This window comes from Phyllobates terribilis, unplaced genomic scaffold (assembly GCF_046119375.1).
Source record: "Phyllobates terribilis strain yellow unplaced genomic scaffold, ASM4611937v1 Scaffold_12__6_contigs__length_324123572, whole genome shotgun sequence".
Classification (NCBI taxonomy): domain Eukaryota; kingdom Metazoa; phylum Chordata; class Amphibia; order Anura; family Dendrobatidae; genus Phyllobates; species Phyllobates terribilis.
In genome coordinates this window covers 39983334-40007639 of record NW_027362772.1, presented here as the reverse complement: position 1 = coordinate 40007639, position 24306 = coordinate 39983334, and the positions used below count along the sequence as shown (strand labels likewise).

At 39.2% G+C, this 24306-nt stretch overlaps 1 protein-coding gene across 1 annotated transcript in view; it reads left to right on the top strand.

Moving 5' to 3' along the window:
- The first annotated feature begins 368 nt into the window (after positions 1-368).
- The window catches only part of LOC141171663 (maternal B9.10 protein-like), a 47973-nt gene continuing 24035 nt past the window's right edge, over positions 369-24306 (top strand). Inside the window, exons 1-3 of the mRNA XM_073655325.1 lie at positions 369-541; positions 668-802; positions 896-1166. Of these exons, the coding sequence (XP_073511426.1) occupies positions 369-541; positions 668-802; positions 896-1166 (579 nt within the window). The remainder of the gene's footprint in view (positions 542-667; positions 803-895; positions 1167-24306) is intronic.

The following is a 24306-nucleotide window of genomic DNA, read 5'->3' as shown; positions in this document are numbered from 1 at the left end:
TTTCTGCCATGAAAACCCATCTTCTCCACATTGTCATTAATCGGGACACTTGGCTACTGCAGTGATTCCAACCCTGGGACTACATACTTCATTTGTTAATGTCACAGATATACAATCAAATTATAGTGGTTAGATTAAGATATTAGATCTCATCATCAATAAGCTGGTTGCAGGGTGTTTTGTAATCTATTGATATTTTACTTGCCCTTTAAATATCTTGTGGCTGCAGTTTTACCTCTGACACCTCCACCAATCAGGAGCAATTAAAAAAATGTGAATATTATAAACAACACGACTAAAAAACTAACATTTCTCTTTTTTTCTTCTCAGATAAAATGGCTGCAGCAGTAAATTCTATTCCAATAGAGATGAGGCAGGAACTGTTAGCCGGAGTTGACTACATCAAAACTGTGGGCAACAGATTCCAAAAATTGGATTCGGCCATAATGGACATATTTGGGGAGCATTTGTCTGAAATCTTATGCAAAAAGTACACTGGACATTGGTATCCAGAGAACCCGATGAAAGGACAAGCCTACAGGTAAGTCATCAGTGGCATCACCAGATATGTCCAGAAAATATCCATATTGGTCTTGCAGATGCTCTAGAAATTCCCTATGTTGTACTAATGGTATCTCATCTCTTATAACTCATTTTTGTCTTTTAGATGTATCCGAATCAATGGCCAGGACAAGGATGAAAGCATTCAAGAGGCTTGTGCTCTAAGTCAAATAAGATTTTATGACCTTGCACTGCCCAAGGAATTCACCTTGTGGATTGACCCCTTTGAAGTATCTTGCCGGTGAGTAGTCGCTCTGTATATAATATTCAGAAGATTTGGTTCCAATGATTCGCAGGACTGATAACCATACCTTATTGATTTATCTTTGGACAGGTTGGGGGAAGAAAATTTCCCTTACACTGTTGTAAGCTTCGATCCGAGATCCCCTAGAGTAAAAGATGTTTCTGTAGGACCAGAAGAGGATCAACATGAAGCTTCCTCTTCGTGTATGGTTGACTGCGCCATACAGGTTCATGAAAATGTTGAAGATACCATCTCATCATCATCATCATCACCAAGGCTTAGTGATGATGAAGATAGTGGAATTGATGAAGCTCCCAATTTTCCAGTGGAGCAAATATGGAGAAATACTGGACCAGATCAGGTAAGAAATCCTTAACATTTACTGACACTTGGGGTATAGGACAGTGACACTTGCACTAAGGCTACATGACCATAAGACTGACACGTGGGGTTTGGACCAATGACTCTTGGACGCAGGAAAAATTAAATTTTATTGAATTAACCCTTGGTGTTCTTGTATTTTCAGGCATCGACTGCCGTTTTTAGGACCTGGGCTCCGCTCTGGTTTCCCCCATGGAGAGTTCAACTTTTCAGCAACCCCTCAAATGAACTACAGTATCGGCCGTGGTTTTAGATGCTGCAGGATACAGAATTTAGAGACTGAGAATCATATAGAAAAAAATTATCCTTACAATTACTTTTATTTATTTTTTGTACAAATCTGAATTTTTTTCTTGTAATAAAGATCCTGAGATGAATCCACAACTCTGTGATTATTATTATAATTATATGTAATGGAACTGGGAACATCACCAAAATTACAAGAATCCCACATGGTTTATGTTTAAGAGGTGGGAGGGGGCAGTTAAATCAAATGTCACTATGTCCTCTGAAGTGTTTACTGAGCATGCTCTAGCTGTCAATGAGAAACCAGGCAATGTGTCATCATTTACAGACATCCAATATGAAGGCATTTTTACTTTAAATGTTGCACAACAGAAGAACATTTCCACAACTGTGCACCATTTCTGATCTCTCCAGGTGTCTGTGCTTGTGTATGCAGATTCTTCAGACTTGTCAATCATTCCCAGCTTAGGATCTTAACTCTACAGGCCACTTCCCTGGTTTCTCTGTGATGCTTTATTTTATGGCATCATTTCACATGAAGATTTTCTTTCCACCCATATGCTTCAGGCCCTTGTCATCACAACATCTACAACATTTAATAACTTCATAAAAGCACAATAACACATACCGTAAGTGTCCACCTCTTGGACTTGTTCTACCACCTATCCTCTGCATTCACATCATATTTTTAGGAATTCTCTTAACCCAGAAAATTGGAACAATACTTTAATTGTTACACAATAGATTAAGTGTTCTCCACGATGGTGTACAATCTGTGGTCTTTTCTCTGTAGCCTGAACTCAAGTCACAACTATGTCGGTCCCTCAGATGGCTTACATTCCAGTTTTCAATCACTCTCACTGTAAGGCCACATTCACACAATCAATGTTTGATTTGTATTAAACACCAGTATTTTTACTATTATACTTTAACTCTGATTGTTCCACTCTTGGTTTTGGCTTACAAATCCTGATGTAAAATACTGACCAAATACAGAACATGTGAACTTGGACTTTTATATGGACCGACCAGTGGCACGATCCAATTGCTTCTCAGTTGACTTTTTAATTGACAGTCTTTTAAATGCCTGTTAACATTCACAGACCAAAGCAAATGAAGTCTGCTGAGGGATTTATACTACATCTACCTAGATAGCTCATTGAGCATAGGCTGCTATACTTTCGGCAGTGCGGATCTTGTTGATAGACGAAGATGCTCCTCCAAAAATAATCTTTTGTGCTGTGCCAAAAATCATTTCACATGATGGTCTGGCATTTTGCTCATTTACCAGGTGATCAGCATCCTGTTTACACTGCAAGAAAATAGTTAATTGGACAATTTTAACAACACTCTTTCACAATTATCTTGCATTGTAAATGCCCCTTCATTCTAGCAGTTTGGATCATTAATTCTCCAGGTAATCATCTTTTTTAAAAAATTTTGTAGTTGAAGCCCACAAAATGTTGTACAATACAAAGTTATATTGTGGTACCGTGTTAGCCTGAAAAATGGATGTAAATAGTTTTATGCCAAAAATGACAAAAGTATTCTCGGAATGATACCTTTATTGGCTAACCAGAAATATATATATGCAAGCTTTAAGAGCACAGAGGCTTCTTTGACAGGCAAGATTACAAATGAATTCATAAGACAAAAGGCACAACATTTGAGAAATGTTACAGCAAGACATTTGTTCATGAGGAGTAAGTTGTGATGCCTCCTACTGATACGTTAGGAGGATAATGTTTTCCCACAGATGTGTTCAGTTCACCTGTGGGAAAACATTTCTCTGGCCGGGGACTCTGCATGAAAGATTTAAAAGTTTTAATACTGAAAGGTCACTTCAAGGGCAACAGAGAAAGAAAAATTTGGGAATTCAAATTGATAAGGATGTTCAATTCACTGACAACACACCTAGATATAATACCTGTGTTTATGACTCACTATATGGACACAATTCACACCTCCAGATAATTAAACACTCCTAAGACCTCTCATTTTGCAACAAAAAAACTAGTTTGATCTCCCTAACTTATCAGTAGGAGGCATCACAACTTACAACTCATGAACAAATGTCTTGTTGTAACATCTCTCAAATGTTGTGCCTTTTGTCTTATGAATTCATTTGTGTATTTCTGGTTAGCCAACAAAGGTATCACTCCGAGAATACTTTTGTCATTTTTGGCATAAAAGTATTTACATTGAAGCCCAGAAAAACATAATTTAACACTTTCACGACATTCACTGTACATGTATGGCGCAAGTCGGAAGTGGGTGTATGGAATGGGCTGACGGGATACCCAGAAAGTCCTGGCTAATCAATAGAGGTTGTCAAAGAGCTCCGCCTACAATTATTAATCTGTTAAATGCTGCTGCCAAACTCTGATGGTGGCCACACCGGCATGTGGGCTCGTCATTCCATGTGCCCATCAGCATGCCAGTGACATGTTGTCAGATCGCCGATGGGTTGGTATGACAGCTGGAGGTCTATTGGAGACCTCTGTGCTTGTCATTACACCTAGGTAAGAAGGAAATCAACACTAAGACGTAGCAATATAAGTATGTGCAACGTAAACCACTATTCAAGCAGGTAATGCATAACATAAAAAAGAAAAGACTAGTTGAACAAATAATAAATAAAAAAAAAAATATTTTGAATTAATAGCATCATTTTATTTGACATAAAAATAGGACATATAGTTAAAAAGCACAGAACAAGAAGACACGATAAAATAACCAACGGTGAAAAAGAGGAAGTAGAGCAGCAAAAACAGCTCTAACAATTAATGCTAATCTATAGAGATATATTTGTAAAGTGCAAATGTGCAGTAGATTTTAATTAGTACACCTATAACAATGTTGGGTATATGTAAAGGTAATAATAAAAAATATTTATAAGGTTTACATGCACAACAGATTACTATTAACAGACCTGTTATCAAATATATACATAGAAGTAAAGTGTAATGCAAAATAATGGGATAAATACCCAAGCAAAATCTAAGGTGCAAGAATACAGCCGGAATAATCACCAAAACATGCTACAGGATGATCAGGGTAGATTTGAATAGCCTCAAGTAATACGTATATAAGGACATATTATGATATGAAGATTCAAAGATATAGAGTAAATAAAATTCCTGACCTGAATTCATGCTGTGTTTGCTGCCACTACCACCTAACACTCCCAATGCGCGTTTCACACGTTGCTTCCTCAGGGAGTGATGAAACTCCCTTAAAACTCTGCCTGTAGCAAGGCTGCAAGGAAGACCGTTACTTCTGCTATATGCAATGATGCTGTGGCATTTCTGTACATAACAGCACAAGCGATCAGACGATCGCAGCTTCAAGTCCCCTGAGTGAACTAAAAACAAAATTGAAAAGTAAAACAAAATGTTTTATAAAATATAAAAAAAGAAAATGTTAAATTCACTCTCCTTTTTCCCCATGTAAAGTATTAATATATATATATATATATATATATATATATATGAGGTCTCGCAGCATTAACAAAAGTTTGACTCAACAAAATATATAAACAATTAATCCAATCCGTCAACACCGTAAGCAAAAGAAAACAAGAATGCTAAAAAATTGGGGTTTTTTTGTTCTCTGCATCCCACAAAAAAATAGTGCAACAATTGATCAAAACATCATAAATATCTTGAAATGTGATCAATAAATACGTTGTCTTGTTCCACCAAAAATTAGATATAACATCGACAAAAATACTAAAATGTTGCGGGTCTCAGAAAATGGCGACACAACCCTCAAAACATTTTTTTTTACAAACTCTTTTTTTTCCATTACTAAAACAATAAAAAAAACTTGACATGTTTATTATCGCCGTAATACAATTGATGAGCAGAATCCTATTTCAAGGTCATTTTACCACAAAATCTACACCATAAAAATATTTCTGAAAAAAAATTGTCATTTATTTGTTTTTTTCACTATTTATCCTCACTTGGAATTTTTTTTATCTTGATTCCAGTTCACTATATGGTAAAATGAATGATATCACTCAAAAGTACAACTAGTCCGGCGAAAAACAAGTCACCATATGTCTATTTGGACAGAAAAATAAAAAAAAGAAGGTGACAGAAAAAACGAAAATGTAAAAATAGAAATAATAGGCCTCGTCATGAAGGGGCTAACTGTATGACTGCCTCACAAAGTTTGTATGGCACAAACCTTTAAACAGTGATTGCCTCCCGAGTAGAGATGAGCGTTGTTCTACTCGAACTGTTCGCCAATCTCAAATTCGAGCAGTTTTGGGCGGTTTTCGAGCCGTTCGGCGAACACGAACGATTTGAGAAAAATTCGGCTGTTCGAGGTTATGTTCGATAACTGTTCGTGCATCAAAATCATAACTGGATGTTTTCTCAGTAATGATGAAAATTAATGTTAATAAGCAGTTTGAGTGTACAGCGGGGTGGGGGGAGGGGCAGGGGATGGATCTCTGCAGGAATAATGAAGATCTCCATTTTTTTTTCTCTTTCCCGCATTTACAGTGGGGAGGTGCAATCTGTCAGCCTATCAGCAGCGCACACACGGAGCGAAGTGCTTTTTTCACACAAGCAAGGGCATGTGTCATTGGCAGTATATGTCACATGTCCTTGCCCTATAAGACCCAGCCATTTTCCCCGTCGCCACCATTTTCTCACTGCTGCAGCTGCATGTTAGACGGCACCGCTGTTGCTGTGTGCGCTATACCTTGTTAATTTCAAGCCAATTTTCGCGCAAATCTACAGATAGCTTGGGAGTAGGGAATAGTTGTGATTGCAGTCCTTTTAAGGACTAGGTTACAGCATTTCCTACGACTTTTATCAGGCAGGTCTGTGCTCTTAAATAGATAGATTGTGGGAGTAAAGACTAATTGTAATTGCAGTCCTTTTTAGGACTAGGTTACATCAGTTCCTATCAGTTTTTGCCAGGCAGGTCTGTGCCAGTGCTGTGCAAGTTTTTTTCACAGCATTTGGATGAATCTAGCAAAGCTAATCCTTTTTGGCCTATTGCAGAGTGTGTTAGTCAGTGGAGTAGCCTGTCTGTGTTGCAAGATATACCACCTGTGTATAGAATACCAATTTTTTTACTGCACCTAGTGAAGTAAAATCTTTTGGGCATAGCATCATTCTATTAGTCCATCTATACTGACCTCCATCAGGTTGCAAATTGAATAAAAAAATTTTCTGCATCTAGCTCTGAAAAAATATTTGGGCTTCTAGCAGTGTGTGGGACTTGTTCTATTAGTCCATCTATACTGACCTCCATCAGGTTGCAAACAGAATATAATTTTTTTCTGCATCTAGCTCTGAAAAAATATTTGGCCTTCTAGCAGTGTGTGGGACTTTCTCTATTAGTCCATCTATAATGACCTCCATCAGGTTGCAAATTAAAAATAATTTATATCTGCATCTACCTCTGAAAAAATATTTGGGCTTCTAGCTGTGTGTGGGACTTTCTCTATTACTCCATCTATACTGACCTCCATCAGGTTGCAAATTAAAAATTATTTTTTGTCTGCATCTAGCTCTGAAAAAATATTTGGCCTTCTAGCAGTGTGTGGGACTTTCTCTATTAGTCCATCTATACTGACCTCCATCAGGTTGCAAACTGAATATATTTTTTTTCTGCATCTACCTCTGAAAAAATATTGGGCTTCTAGCTGTGTGTGGGACATGTTCTATTAATCCATCTATACAGACCTCCATCAGGTTGCAAACTGAATATAATTTTTTTCTGCATCTACCTCTGAAAAAATATTTGGGCTTCTAGCTGTGTGTGGGACTTGTTCTATTAGTCCATCTATACTGACCTCCATCAGGTTGCAAGCTGAATATAATTTTTTTCTGCATCTACCTCTGAAAAATTATTTGGGCTTCTAGCTGTGTGTGGGACTTTCTCTATTAGTCCATCTATACTGACCTCCATCAGGTTGCAAATTAAAAATAATTTTTTGTCTGCATCCAGCTCTGAAAAAATATTTGGCCTTCTAGCAGTGTGTGGGACTTTCTCTATTAGTCCATCTATACTGACCTCCATCAGGTTGCAATCTGAATATAATTTTTTTCTGCATCTACCTCTGAAAAAATATTTGGGCTTCTAGCTGTGTGTGGGACTTTCTCTATTAGTCCATCAATACTGACCTCCATCAGGTTGCAAATTAAAAATAATTTTTTGTCTGCATCTAGCTCTGAAAAAATATTTGGCCTTCTAGCAGTGTGTGGGACTTTCTCTATTAGTCCATCTATACTGACCTCCATCAGGTTGCAAACTGAATATATTTTTTTTCTGCATCTACCTCTGAAAAAATATTGGGCTTCTAGCTGTGTGTGGGACTTGTTCTATTAATCCATCTATACAGACCTCCATCAGGTTTCAAACTGAATATAATTTTTTTCTGTATCTACCTCTGAAAAAATATTTGGGCTTCTAGCTGTGTGTGGGACTTGTTCTATTAGTCCATCTATACTGACCTCCATCAGGTTGCAAAATGAAAATAATTTTTTGTCTGCATCTAGCTCTGATAAAATATTTGGCCTTTTAGCAGTGTGTGGGACTTTTTCTATTAGTCCATCTATACTGACCTCCATCAGGTTGCAAATTAAAAATAATTTATATCTGCATCTAGCTCTGAAAAAATATTTGGCCTTCTAGCAGTGTGTGGGACTTTCTCTATTAGTCCATCTATACTGACCTCCATCAGGTTGCAAACTGAATATAATTTTTTTCTGCATCTAGCTCTGAAAAAATATTTGGCCTTCTAGCAGTGTGTGGGACTTTCTCTATTAGTCCATCTATAATGACCTCCATCAGGTTGCAAATTAAAAATAATTTATATCTGCATCTACCTCTGAAAAAATATTTGGGCTTCTAGCTGTGTGTGGGACTTTCTCTATTAGTCCATCTATACTGACCTCCATCAGTTTGCAAATTAAAAATAATTTTTTCTCTGCATCTAGCTCTGAAAAAATATTTGGCCTTCTAGCAGTGTGTGGGACTTTCTCTATTAGTCCATCTATACTGACCTCCATCAGGTTGCAAACTGAATATATTTTTTATCTGCATCTACCTCTGAAAAAATATTGGGCTTCTAGCTGTGTGTGGGACATGTTCTATTAATCCATCTATACAGACCTCCATCAGGTTGCAAACTGAATATAATTTTTTTCTGCATCTACCTCTGAAAAAATATTTGGGCTTCTAGCTGTGTGTGGGACTTGTTCTATTAGTCCATCTATACTGACCTCCATCAGGTTGCAAACTGAATATAATTTTTTTCTGCATCTACCTCTGAAAAAATATTTGGGCTTCTAGCTGTGTGTGGGACTTTCTCTATTAGTCCATCTATACTGACCTCCATCAGGTTGCAAATTAAAAATAATTTTTTGTCTGCATCTAGCTCTGAAAAAATATTTGGCCTTCTAGTAGTGTGTGGGACTTTCTCTATTAGTCCATCTATACTGACCTCCATCAGGTTGCAAGCTGAATATAATTTTTTTCTGCATCTACCTCTGAAAAAATATTTGGGCTTCTAGCTGTGTGTGGAACTTTCTCTATTAGTCCATCTATACTGACCTCCATCAGGTTGCAAATTGAAAATAATTTTTTGTCTGCATCTAGCTCTGAAAAAATATTTGGCCTTCTAGCAGTGTGTGGGACTTTCTCTATTAGTCCATCTATACTGACCTCCATCAGGTTGCAAACTGAATATATTTTTTTTCTGCATCTACCTCTGAAAAAATATTGGGCTTCTAGCTGTGTGTGGGACTTGTTCTATTAATCCATCTATACAGACTTCCATCAGGTTGCAAACTGAATATAATTTTTTTCTGCATCTAACTCTGAAAAAATATTTGGGCTTCTAGCTGTGTGTGGGACTTGTTCTATTAGTCCATCTATACTGACCTCCATCAGGTTGCAAACTGAAAAAAATTTTTTGTCTGCATCTAGCTCTGAAAAAATATTTGACCTTCTAGCAGTGTGTGGGACTTTTTCTATTAGTTCATCTATACTGACCTCCATCAGGTTGCAAATTAAAAATAATTTATATCTGCATCTAGCTCTGAAAAAATATTTGGCCTTCTAGCAGTGTGTGGGACTTTCTCTATTAGTCCATCTATACTGACCTCCATCAGGTTGCAAATTAAAAATAATTTTTATCTGCATCTACCTCTGAAAAAATATTTGGGCTTCTAGCTGTGTGTGGGACTTGTTCTATTAGTCCATCTATACTGACCTCTATCAGGTTGCAAACTGAATATAATTTATTTCTGCATCTACCTCTGAAAAAATATTTTGGCTTCTAGCTGTGTGTGGGACTTTCTCTATTAGTCCATCTATACTGACCTCCATCAGGTTGCAAATTAAAAATAATTTTTTGTCTGCATCTAGATCTGAAAAAATATTTGACCTTCTAGCAGTGTGTGGGACTTTCTCTATTAGTCCATCTATACTGACCTCCATCAGGTTGCAAACTGAATATATTTTTTTTCTGCATCTACCTCTGAAAAAATATTGGGCTTCTAGCTGTGTGTGGGACATGTTCTATTATTCCATCTATACAGACCTTCATCAGGTTGCAAACTGAATATAATTTTTTTCTGCATCTACCTCTGAAAAAATATTTGGGCTTCTAGCTGTGTGTGGGACTTGTTCTATTAGTCCATCTATACTGACCTCCATCAGGTTGCAAACTGAATATAATTTTTTTCTTCATCTACCTCTGAAAAAATATTTGGCCTTCTTGCAGTGTGTGCGACTTTCTCTATTAGTCCATCTATACTGACCTCCATCAGGTTGCAAATTAAAAATAATTTTTATCTGCATCTACCTCTGAAAAAATATTTGGGCTTCTAGCTGTGTGTGGGACTTGTTCTATTAGTCCATCTATACTGACCTCCATCAGGTTGCAAACTGAATATAATTTATTTCTGCATCTACCTCTGAAAAAATATTGGGCTTCTAGCTGTGTGTGGGACTTGTTCTATTAATCCATCTATACAGACCTCCATCAGGTTGCAAACTGAATATAATTTTTTTCTGCATCTACCTCTGAAAAAATGTTTGGGCTTCTAGCTGTGTATGGGACTTGTTCTATTAGTCCATCTATACTGACCTCCATCAGGTTGCAAACTGAAAATAATTTTTTGTCTGCATCTAGCTCTGAAAAAATATTTGGCCTTCTAGCAGTTTGTGGGACTTTTTCTATTAGTCCATCTACACTGACCTCCATCAGGTTGCAAATTAAAAATAATTTATATCTGCATCTAGCTCTGAAAAAATATTTGGCCTTCTAGCAGTGTGTGGGACTTTCTCTATTAGTCCATCTATACTGACCTCCATCAGGTTGCAAATTAAAAATAATTTTTATCTGCATCTACCTCAGAAAAAATATTTGGGCTTCTAGCTGTGTGTGGGACTTTCTCTATTAGTCCATCTATACTGACCTCCATTAGGTTGCAAATTAAAAATAATTTTTTGTCTGCATCTAGCTCTGAAAAAATATTTGGCCTTCTAGCAGTGTGTGGGACTTTATCTATTAGTCCATCTATACTGACCTCCATCAGGTTGCAAATTAAAAATAATTTTTTGTCTGCATCTAGCTCTGAAAAAATATTTGGCCTTCTAGCAGTGTGTGGGACTTTCTCTATTAGTCCATCTATACTGACCTCCATCAGGTTGCAAACTGAATATAATTTTTTTCTGCATCTACCTCTGAAAAAATATTTGGGCTTCTAGCTGTGTGTGGGACTTTCTCTATTAGTCCATCTATACTGACCTCCATCAGGTTGCAAATTGAAAATAATTTTTTGTCTGCATCTAGCTCTGAAAAAATATTTGGCCTTCTAGCAGTGTGTGGGACTTTCTCTATTAGTCCATCTATACTGACCTCCATCAGGTTGCAAACTGAATATATTTTTTTTCTGCATCTACCTCTGAAAAAATATTGGGCTTCTAGCTGTGTGTGGGACTTGTTCTATTAATCCATCTATACAGACCTCCATCAGGTTGCAAACTGAATATAATTTTTTTCTGCATCTACTTCTGAAAAAATATTTGGCCTTCTAGCAGTGTGTGGGACATTCTCTATTAGTCCATCTATCCTGACCTCCATCAGGTTGCAAATTAAAAATAATTTTTATCTGCATCTTCCTCTGAAAAAAGATTTGGGCTTCTAGCTGTGTGTGGGACTTGTTCTATTAGTCCATCTATACTGACCTCCATCAGGTTGAAAACTGAATATAATTTTTTTCTGCATCTAGCTCTGAAAAAATATTTGGCCTTCAAGCAGTGTGTGGGACTTTCTCTATTAGTCCATCTATACTGACCTCCATCAGGTTGCAAACTGAATATATTTTTTTTCTGCATCTACCTCTGAAAAAATATTGGGCTTCTAGCTGTGTGTGGGACTTGTTCTATTAATCCATCTATACAGACCTCCATCAGGTTGCAAACTGAATATAATTTTTTTCTGCATCTACCTCTGAAAAAATATTTGGGCTTCTAGCTGTGTGTGGGACTTTCTCTATTAGTCCATCTATACTGACCTCCATCAGGTTGAAAATTAAATATAATTTTTTGTCTGCATCTAGCTCTGAAAAAATATTTGGCCTTCTAGCAGTGTGTGGGACTTTCTCTATTCGTCCATCTATAATGACCTCCATCAGGTTGCAAACTGAATATAATTTTTTTCTGCATCTACCTCTGAAAAAATATTTGGGCTTCTAGCTGTGTGTGGGACTTTCTCTATTAGTCCATCTATACTGACCTCCATCAGGTTGCAAATTGAAAATAATTTTTTGTCTGCATCTAGCTCTGAAAAAATATTTGGCCTTCTAGCAGTGTGTGGGACTTTTTCTATTAGTTCATCTATACTGACCTCCATCAGGTTGTAAATTAAAAATAATTTATATCTGCATCTAGCTCTGAAAAAATATTTGGCCTTCTAGCAGTGTGTGGGACTTTTTCTATTAGTTCATCTATACAGACCTCCATCAGGTTGCAAATTAAAAATAATTTTTTGTCTGCATCTAGATCTGAAAAAATATTTGGCCTTCTAGCAGTGTGTGGGACTTTCTCTATTAGTCCATCTATACTGACCTCCATCAGGTTGCAAACTGAATATATTTTTTTTCTGCATCTACCTCTGAAAAAATATTGGGCTTCTAGCTGTGTGTGGGACATGTTCTATTAATCCATCTATACAGACCTTCAGCAGGTTGCAAACTGAATATAATTTTTTTCTGCATCTACCTCTGAAAAAATATTTGGGCTTCTAGCTGTGTGTGGGACTTGTTCTATTAGTCCATCTATACTGACCTCCATCAGGTTGCAAACTGAATATAATTTTTTTCTGCATCTACCTCTGAAAACATATTGGGCTTCTAGCTGTGTGAGGGACTTGTTCTATTAATCCATCTATACAGACCTCCATCAGGTTGCAAACTGAATATAATTTTTTTCTGCATCTACCTCTGAAAAAATATTTGGGCTTCTAGCTGTGTGTGGGACTTGTACTATTAGTCCATCTATACTGACCTCCATCAGGTTGCAAACTGAAAATAATTTTTTGTCTGCATCTAGCTCTGAAAAAATATTTGGCCTTCTAGCAGTGTGTGGGACTTTTTCTATTAGTCCATCTACACTGACCTCCATCAGGTTGCAAATTAAAAATAATTTATATCTGCACCTAGCTTTGAAAAAATATTTGGCCTTCTAGCAGTGTGTGGGACTTTCTCTATTAGTCCATCTATACTGACCTCCATCAGGTTGCAAATTAAAAATAATTTTTATCTGCATCTACCTCTGAAAAAATATTTGGGCTTCTAGCTGTGTGTGGGACATGTTCTATTAGTCCATCTACACTGACCTTCATCAGGTTGCAAACTGAATATAATTTTTTTCTGCATCTACCTCTGAAAAAATATTTGGGCTTCTAGCTGTGTGTGGGACTTTCTCTATTAGTCCATCTATACTGACCTCCAATAGGTTGCAAATTAAAAATAATTTTTTGTCTGCATCTAACTCTGAAAAAATATTTGGCCTTCTAGCAGTGTGTGGGACTTTCTCTATTAGTCCATCTATACTGACCTCCATCAGGTTGCAAACTGAATATATATTTTTTCTGCATCTACCTCTGAAAAAATGTTGGGCTTCTAGATGTGTGTGGGACTTGTTCTATTAATTCATCTATACAGACCTCCATCAGGTTGCAAACTGAATATAATTTTTTTCTGCATCTACCTCTGAAAAAATATTTGGGCTTCTAGCTGTGTGTGGGACTTGTTCTATTAGTCCATCTATACTGACCTCCATCAGGTTGCAAACTGAAAATAATTTGTTGTCTGCATCTACCTCTGAAAAAATATTTGGCCTTCTAGCAGTGTGTGGGACTTTCTCTATTAGTCCATCTATACTGACCTCCATCAGGTTGCAAATTAAAAATAATTTATATCTGCATCTAGCTCTGAAAAAATATTTGGCCTTCTAGCAGTGTGTGGGACTTTATCTATTAGTCCATCTATACTGACCTCCATCAGGTTGCAAATTAAAAATAATTTTTATCTGCATCTACCTCTGAAAAAATATTTGGGCTTCTAGCTGTGTGTGGGACTTGTTCTATTAGTCCATCTATACTGACCTCCATCAGGTTGCAAACTGAATATAATTTTTTTCTGCATCTACCTCTGAAAAAAATATTTGGGCTTCTAGCTGTGTGTGGGACTTTCTCTATTAGTCCATCTATACTGACCTCCATCAGGTTGCAAATTAAAAATAATTTTTTGTCTGCATCTAGCTCTGAAAAAATATTTGGCCTTCCAGCAGTGTGTGTGACTTTCTCTATTAGTCCATCTATACTGACCTCCATCAGGTTGCAAACTGAATATATTTTTTTTCTGCATCTACCTCTGAAAAAATATTGGGCTTCTAGCTGTGTGTGGGACTTGTTGTATTAATCCATCTATACAGACCTCCATCAGGATGCAAACTGAATATAATTTTTTTCTTCATTTACTACTGAAAAAATATTTGGGCTTCTAGCTGTGTGTGCGACTTGTTCTATTAGTCCATCTATACTGACCTCCATCAGGTTGCAAACTGAAAATAATTTTTTGTCTGCATCTAGCTCTGAAAAAATATTTGGCCTTCTAGCAGTGTGTGGGACTTTCTCTATTAGTCCATCTATCCTGACCTCCATCAGGTTGCAAATTAAAAATAATTTTTATCTGCATCTTACTCTGAAAAAAGATTTGGGCTTCTAGCTGTGTGTGGGACTTGTTCTATTAGTCCATCTATACTGACCTCCATCAGGTTGAAAACTGAATATAATTTTTTTCTGCATCTAGCAATGAAAAAATATTTGGCCTTCTAGCAGTGTGTGGGACTTTCTTTATTAGTCCATCTATACTGACCTCCATCAGGTTGCAAATTAAAAATAATTTTTTGTCTGCATCTAGCTCTGAAAAAATATTTGGCCTTCTAGCAGTGTGTGGGACTTTCTCTATTAGTCCATCTATACTGACCTCCATCAGGTTGCAAACTGAATATATTTTTTTTCTGCATCTACCTCTGAAAAAATATTGGGCTTCTAGCTGTGTGTGGGACTTGTTCTATTAATACATCTATACAGACCTCCATCAGGTTGCAAACTGAATATAATTTTTTTCTGCATCTAGCTCTGAAAAAATATTTGGCCTTCTAGCTGTGTGTGGGACTTGTTCTATTAATCCATCTATACAGACTTCCATCAGGTTGCAAACTGAATATAATTTTTTTCTGCATCTACCTCTGAAAAAATATTTGGGCTTCTAGCTGTGTGTGGGACTTTCTCTATTAGTCCATCTATACTTACCTCCATCAGGTTGCAAATTAAAAATAATTTTTTGTCTGCATCTAGCTCTGAAAAAATATTTGGCCTTCTAGCAGTGTGTGGGACTTTCTCTATTATTCCATCTATACTGACCTCCATCAGGTTGCAAACTGAATATATTTTTTTTCTGCATCTACCTCTGAAAAAATATTGGGCTTCAAGCTGTGTGTGGGACTTGTTCTATTAATCCATCTATACAGACCTCCATCAGGTTCCAAGCTGTATATAATTTTTTTCTGCATCTACCTCTGAAAAAATATTTGGGCTTCTAGCTGTGTGTGGGACTTGTTCTATTAGTCCATCTATACTGACCTCTATCAGGTTGCAAACTGAATATAATTTTTTTCTGCATCTAGCTCTGAAAAAATATTTGGCCTTCTAGCAGTGTGTGGGACTTGTTCTATTAGTCCACCTATACTGACCTCCATCAGGTTGCAAATTCAAAATAATTTTTTGTCTGCATCTAGCTCTGAAAAAATATTTGGCCTTCTAGCAGTGTGTGGGTCTTTCTCTATTAGTCCATCTATACTGACCTCCATCAGGTTGCAAATTAGAAATAATTTTTATCTGCATCTACCTCTGAAAAAATATTTGGGCTTCTAGCTGTGTGTGGGACTTGTTCTATTAGTCCATCTATACTGTCCTCCATCAGGTTGCAAACTGAATATTATTTTTTTCTGCATCTACCTCTGAAAAAATATTTGGGCTTCTAGCTGTGTGTGGGACTTTCTCTATTAGTCCATCTATACTGACCTCCATCAGGTTGCAAATTAAAAATAATTTTTTGTCTGCATCTAGCTCTGAAAACATATTTGGCCTTCTAGCAGTGTGTGGGAATTTCTCTATTAGTCCATCTATACTGACCTCCATCAGGTTGCAAACTGAATATATTTTTTTTCTGCATTTACCTCTGAAAAAATATTGGGCTTCTAGCTGTGTGTGGGACTTGTTCTATTAATTCATCTATACAGACCTCCATCAGGTTGCACACTGAATATAATTTTTTTCTGCATCTACTTCTGAAAAAATATTTGGGCTTCTAGCTGTGTGTGGGACTTGTTCTATTAGTCCATCTATACTGACCTCCATCAGGTTTCAAACTGAAAATAATTTTTTGTCTGCATCTAGCTCTGAAAAAATATTTATCCTTCTAGCAGTGTGTGGGACTTTCTCTATTAGTCCATCTATACTGACCTCCATCAGGTTGCAAATTAAAAATAATTTATATCTGCATCTAGCTCTGAAAAAATATTTGGCCTTCTAGCAGTGTGTGGGACTTTCTCTATTAGTCCATCTATACTGACCTCCATCAGATTGCAAATTAAAAATAATTTTTATCTACATCTACCTCTGAAAAAATATTTGGGCTTCTAGCTGTGTGTGGGACTTGTTCTATTAGTCCATCTATACTGACCTCCATCAGGTTGCAAACTGAATATAATATTTTTCTGCATCTACCTCTGAAAAAATATTTGGGCTTCTAGCTGTGTGTGGGACTTTCTCTATTAGTCCATCTATACTGACCTCCATCAGGTTGCAAATTAAAAATAATTTTTTGTCTGCATCTAGCTCTGAAAAAATATTGGGCCTTCTAGCAGTGTGTGGGACTTTCTCTCTTAGTCCATCTATACTGACCTACATCAGGTTGCAAACTGAATATATTTTTTTTCTGCATCTACCTCTGAAAAAATATTGGGCTTCAAGCTGTGTGTGGGACTTGTTCTATTAGTCCATCTATACTGACCTCTATCAGGTTGCAAACTGAATATAATTTTTTTCTGCATCTAGCTCTGAAAAAATATTTGGCCTTCTAGCAGTGTGTGGGACTTGTTCTATTAGTCCACCTATAATGACCTCCATCAGGTTGCAAATTCAAAATAATTTTTTGTCTGCATCTAGCTCTGAAAAAATATTTGGCCTTCTAGCAGTGTGTGGGACTTTTTCTATTAGTCCATCTATACTGACCTCCATCAGGTTGCAAATTAAAAATAATTTATATCTGCATCTAGCTCTGAAAAAATATTTGGCCTTCTAGCAGTGTGTGGGACTTTCTCTATTAGTCCATCTATACTGACCTCCATCAGGTTGCAAATTAAAAATAATTTTTATCTGCATCTAGCTCTGAAAAAATATTTGGGCTTCTAGCTGTGTGTGGGACTTGTTCTATTAGTCCATCTATACTGTCCTCCATCAGGTTGCAAACTGAATATAATTTTTTTCTGCATCTACCTCTGAAAAAATATTTGGGCTTCTAGCTGTGTGTGGGACTTTCTCTATTAGTCCATCTATACTGACCTCCATCAGGTTGCAAACTGAATATATTTTTTTTCTGCATCTACCTCTGAGAAAATATTGGGCTTCTAGCAGTGTGTGGGACTTGTTCTATTATTCCATCTATACAGACCTCCATCAGGTTGCAAACTGAATATAATTTTTTGTCTGCTTCTAGCTCTGAAAAAATATTTGGCCTACTAGCAGTGTGTGGGACTTGTTCTATTAATCCATCTATACAGACCTCCATCAGGTTGCAAACTGAATATAATTTTTTTCTGCATCTACCTCTGAAAAAATATTTGGGCTTCTAGCTGTGTGTGGGACTTTCTCTATTAGTCCATCTATACTTACCTCCATCAGGTTGTAAATTAAAAATAATTTTTTGTCTGCATCTAGCTCTGAAAAAATATTTGGCCTTCTAGCAGTGTGTGGGACTTTCTCTATTAGTCCATCTATACTGACCTCCATCAGGTTGCAAACTGAATATATTTTTTTTCTGCATCTACCTCTGAAAAAATATTGGGCTTCAAGCTGTGTGTGGGACTTGTTCTATTAATCTATCTATACAGACCTCCATCAGGTTGCAAACTGAATATAATTTTTTTCTGCATCTACCTCTGAAAAAATATTTGGGCTTCTAGCTGTGTGTGGGACTTGTTCTATTAGTCCATCTATACTGACCTCTATCAGGTTGCAAACTGAATATAATTTTTTTCTGCATCTAGCTCTGAAAAAATATTTGGCCTTCTAGCAGTGTGTGGGACTTGTTCTATTAGTCCACCTATACTGACCTCCATCAGGTTGCAAATTCAAAATAATTTTTTGTCTGCATCTAGCTCTGAAAAAATATTTGGCCTTCTAGCAGTGTGTGGGACTTTCTCTATTAGCCCATCTATACTGACCTCCATCAGGCTGCAAATTAAAAATATTTTTTTTCTGCATCTTCCTCTGAAAAAATATTTGGCCTTCTAGCTGTGTGTGGGACTTGTTCTATTAGTCCATCTATACTGACCTCCATCAGGTTGCAAACTGAATATAATTTTTTTCGGCATCTAGCTCTGAAAAAATATTTGGCCTTCTAGCAGTGTGTGGGACTTTCTCTATTAGTCCATCTATACTGACCTCCATCAGGTTGCAAATTAAAAATAATTTATATCTGCATCTAGCTCTGAAAAAATATTTGGCCTTCTAGCTGTGTGTGGGACTTGTTCTATTAGTCCATCTATACTGACCTCCATCAGGTTGCAAACTGAATATAATTTTTTTCTGCATCTACCTCTGAAAAAATATTTGGGCTTCTAGCTGTGTGTAGGACTTGTTCTATTAGTCCATCTATACTGACCTCCATCAGGTTGCAAACTGAATACAATTTTTTTCTGCATCTACCTCTGAAAAAATATTTGGGCTTCTAACTGTGTGTGGGACTTGTTCTATTAGTCCATCTATACTGACCTCCATCAGGTTGCAAATTGAATATAATTTTTTTCTGCATTTAACCCAGCCAATAGTTTTGGCCTAATACCACAGTTTGGCCACTCAGCTCTGCTCGGTTCCCATCCATTGTTTTTTGTGCAAACAACTCCAGAGTTGTGAATTAGTTAACCACCAAAATGAGTGGAAAAAGGCCTGCTGCTGGTGGAAAGGGGAATAGGCGTGTTGGGAAGGGGAAAAAAGGTTGTGTCCGTGGGGTAGGTGTTAAAGAAACAGTAACATCTGCAGAAGAAAGACCATCTTCCAGCCAAACTAAAATGTCTACTTCTTTTAGCGGACAATGTGATAAGATCCCTTTCTTACGGCCACGCCAATCGCTACAAATTCCAGATGAGGCACAAAAACAGCAGGTGCTTCAACGGATATCAAGTGCTCCTTTAAGTGGGCTCTCCTCCACATCAACTTCAACATCACAAATACTCCAGTCCTCAAAGGTGTCACCCCAATCGCACTTGCTTCCTCACAGCTCCCAAATCTCCAGCTGCCCGTCTGAGTATGAGGTAGAACAGATGGTTGAGTCTGCAGAGCTGTTTACTCATACTATAGCCTGGGAATCAGAGGTTGACTCCAGCGCTTCTGTGAATCCAGACGAGGAAATGATCTGCACTGATGCCCAGAATCTTTATGAATCGGATCCAGGACCAGACGCAGAAGGTTCTGACCATAATGTAGACCCTCATTCCCAAACTGTAACTCCTGTTGGTGGAGACAATGAGGAAGACGATGATGAGACTCAAATACCTGATTGGAGCGACAACTTTAGGTTTTTGTCAGGGCAGGAACAGGTTGGCTCTGAGGACGACGGGTGTGATAACGCACAGGGTGATGATGATGAGGTTGGAGATCCCACTTACTGTCAACCCACAGTCAGCCAAGAGATGAGGTCAGCAGAGGAGGTGGAGGAAGATGCTAGTGACGACGAGGTCAGGTTGCGCCTTCCTGGACAGAGACGTAGTACTGGAAGCACGTCAACAACTGCATCCTCAAACACAACTCTGCCTCTCACCACAAGTCGTGGTGGCTCTTCAGGTCGCATGGGTGCTAAGCGTTGCATAGCCTGGGCATTTTTTCAGATCGATAAAGATGACCCAACTCGTGTTATCTGTAACATTTGTCAGCAAAAGCTAAGTAGAGGCCAAAAAATACATAGTTTGAGTACTTCATGCATGAACCGGCACATGGACATGAAGCATAAGTTGCAGTGGGAAGCTCAGTGTGCTACAATGCGGCCTAGCCGGCCGGGCCAAGCACCGTCTGCCATATCTTGTGCATCCGCGGCCTCTTCATCCTCTGTGACTGGGGGGACAGCAGTCACACCTGTTTTGGGGCGCAGACCTGCCACCTCTTTACCCGCAACAGCCAGCGTGATTGGCAAGTCATCATTTTCTTTGGAGATGGTAACACCAGCTGGTGTTGAGCGCTGTCCGACATCGATAGCACCACCTTTGGATCAAGGCAACCTAACATGTCCGCCTGCATCTTCCTCACAGACCGGCAGTTTGCCGGGGACACCCTTATCAACCCCGTCTAAGCACAATAGCCAGCCCTCGGTCCCTCAGATGTGGACAAGTAAAAGACCATTTCCTTCTAGCCATGAGAAAGCTAAGAGGTTGAATTTCACCATCTGCAAGCTCTTGGCTACAGAAATGCTGCCTTTCCGCCTGGTGGACACAGAGGATTTTCGAGACCTTATGTCCGTCGCAGTTCCCCAGTACCAGATGCCCAGTCGGCACTACTTCTCAAAGAAAGGTGTGCCTGCGCTCCACCAGCATGTCGCACACAACATCACCGCTTCTTTGAGAAACTCTGTGTGTGACAGGGTGCATTTCACCACGGACACTTGGACGAGTAGGCATGGACAGGGGCGTTACATGTCGCTGACTGGGCACTGGGTAACTATGGTGACAGCAGGACAAAAGGCTGCTGTCCAAGTCTTGCCGTCCCCACAAGTTGTGCGTCAATCCTCTTTATGTCAAAGTTCCTCCACTGCTTCTGCCTCCTCAACCTCCTCTCGGTCTTCCACCTGCACCCAAAGCCTGTCTGGTCATGCCACAAGCTTTCTAACTGCGCAGAAGGGATCCTGCACACCTCCTTACTATGCTGGCAGTAGGGCTCAACGTTATCAGGCGGTTTTTACATTGAAATGTCTGGGAAATGTGAGTCACACAGCTGAGGAGCTGTGGTCAGCTTTGGAGAACCAATTTCATGAATGGCTGTCTCCACTGGACCTGAAACCAGGGAAGGCCGTGTGCAACAATGCTGCAAACCTGGGTGCGGCCCTTCGCCGGGGCAATGTCACACACGTGCCTTGTATGGCTCACGTGTTGAACCTGGTTGTCCAGCAATTTTTAGCCCACTATCCCAGACTAGATGGCCTTCTGCAGAGGGCACGGTCGCTGTGTGCTCACTTCCGCCGTTCGCATCCCGCAGCTCAGTGACTTACATCTCTACAGAAGTCGTTGGGCCTGCCACTTCACCGGCTAAAATGCGATGTGCCTACCCGGTGGAATTCAACTCTGCACATGTTGCAGCGACTGTGGCAGCACCGACAAGCCCTGGTGCAATACGTTCTGACGTATAGCCTGGGCCAACGAGATCCGGAGGTGGGGCAAATCACGCTGGAGGAGTCGTCTCAGATCAGGGACCTATGCACCCTTCTGCACAGTTTTGAAATGGCGACGAAGATGTTTAGTGCTGACGATGCCATTATCAGCATGACTATTCCGGTGATTTACATGCTGGAGCACATGTTAAACAGAATTCGGAGTCAGGTGTTGGCACAAGAGGAGGTGGAGGAAGTAGAGGAGGAGGAGTTGTATGCGGAAGGGCTAACATCTGCAAGGTCCAGACGGTCGGCAGCACCAAGGCGGCAGGCATGTGAGGGTGGGGGAGATGGTTTTACCAGGGCGCATGGTAGCAGCCAAACTAGTGAGGAAGGTGCAGGAGCCCAGGAAGAAGTGGAGGACGAACTGATGGAAGACTCATCAGATGAGGGAGACCTTGATCACATTTCTGTTGTGCGAGGTTGGGGGGAGAGGACAGAGGAAGGAAGCATGATTGTTACCTCGCCACCAACACAACAGGGACTTGGTGCTCCTGGATGCGCAACACACATGAGTGCCTTCTTGCTGCACTACCTGCAACATGACCCTCGAATTGTGAGAATTAGAAATAATCCTGACTACTGGGTTGCCACACTGTTAGTTTCCCGGTACAAAAGTAAATTTGCAGAAATTATTCCTGCCATAGAAAGGGATGCACGCATGCAGGAGTATCAGCAGAGACTGTTGCAGAATCTTGCATGTGCTTTTCCACAAAATACCAGTGGTGCACGTAGTGAATCTCACAGTTCCAACTTGCCAACCGTGGGACCGTCAAGTGTTCAGCACTCAAACCGTAACAGAACCACAGTATCTGCTGGTAACATCAATTTTGCGGAATCATTTCACCACTTTTTTAGCCAATCCTTTGCAAGGCCACAGGAGACAAGAAGTCTGACACATAGTCAACGCCTAGAGACGATGGTACAGGAGTATCTCCAAGTAAACATTGAAGCCACGACTGTGTCACTGGACCCTTGCTCTTTTTGGGCTTCCAATCTGGATAAATGGCCGGAGCTAGCCACTTACACCTTGGAGATCTTGTCATGCCCCGCAGCCAGCATTCTGTCTGAACGTGTGTTCAGCGCTGCTGGTGGTGTGCTGACAGATAAGCGCACGCGGCTCTCCACTGATAATGTAGACAGACTCACGTTCATAAAGATGAACAAATCATGGATCCGAAACGACTTTTCTACCCCTGTGTCATCCTGGGGAGAGTAAAAGCTTGATGATTGGTTAAAATCACCCTACCAACCGTTTTAAGCTTTCAAATTACTAATCATGTTTATCTGTATCTTGGCTGGAAAATAATTTGGGCTTTGTAGCAGTGTGCAGCACTGATTCTATTAGGCCATCTATAATAAGCTCCACCAGATTTAAAATTACTAATCATGTTTATCTGTATCTTGACTGGAAAATAATTTGGGCTTTGTAGCAGTGTGCAGCACTGATCCTATTAGGCCATCTATACTAAGCTCCACCAGATTTAAAATTAATAATAATTTTTAGCTGCATCTAGCCCGGAAAATAATTTTTGGGGCTCTGAGATGCGCAAGACATATAAGTGCCTTCTTGCTGCACTACCTGCAACATGACCCTCATATTGACAGAATTCGAAGTAATCATGACTACTGGGTTGCCACACTCTTAGATCCCCCAAACTTTTCGATCAACCTTTTCATTTTAATAAAGACCAAAAAAATGGTCATTTTTGAAATTATAAACATTAGCAGGTTATTAGAAACTGAAATCAAACAGTTTTCAACTCAAAACTTTATTCTAGGTGATGTTACATTTTCACATAGGACCCCTTGTTCGAAAGGAGCTTCTGAACTCTCTCGTCCATTGAATTTGTCAGGTTTTGGATGGTTTCTGCTTCAATTGTTTTGCATGAGGACAGAATACCCTCCCAGAGCTGTTGCTTAGATGTGAACTGCCTCCCGCCATCATAGACACTCCTTTTGATGATGCTCCAGAGGTTCTGAATGGGGTAGAGGTCAGGGAAGCATGGGGGTCACACCATAAGTTTGTCCCCTTTTATGCCCATATCAGCCAGAGATGCAGATGTTTTATGTGCAGCATGAGATGGTGCATTATCATGCAAAAAAAATGATCTTGCTGTGAAATACATGGTTCTTCTTCTTGAACCATGGCAGGAAGTGCTGTTTGAGAAAATACACATACATTATGGAGTTCATCTTTAGCGCCTTCAGGGATCCTAAAGGGGCCGACAATATCTCTCCCCATGATTCCAGCCCAAAACATTACTCCACCTCCTCCTTGTTGGCGCTGTAGCCGTGTTTGCGTGGGGTGTCCATCAACCAGCCATCCTCCACTCCATCCATCTGGACCATCGAGCGCTGCACGGCACTCATCCGTGAACAAAACAGTTTTGAAATCAGTCTTCATGTAATGTTTGGCCCACTGGAGCCGTTTCTGCTTGTGTGAAGTGGATAGAGGAGGTCGACAGGATGGCATATGCACAGCTGCAAACCTCTGAAGGACCCTGCATCTCATTGTTCGGGGGACGTTGGAGGCACCAGCAGCTTCAAAAACTTGTCTGCTGCTATGACAAGGCTTTTTTGCCGCTGCTCTTTTAACCTGACGTAATTGCCTGTAGGAAAGAGTCCTCA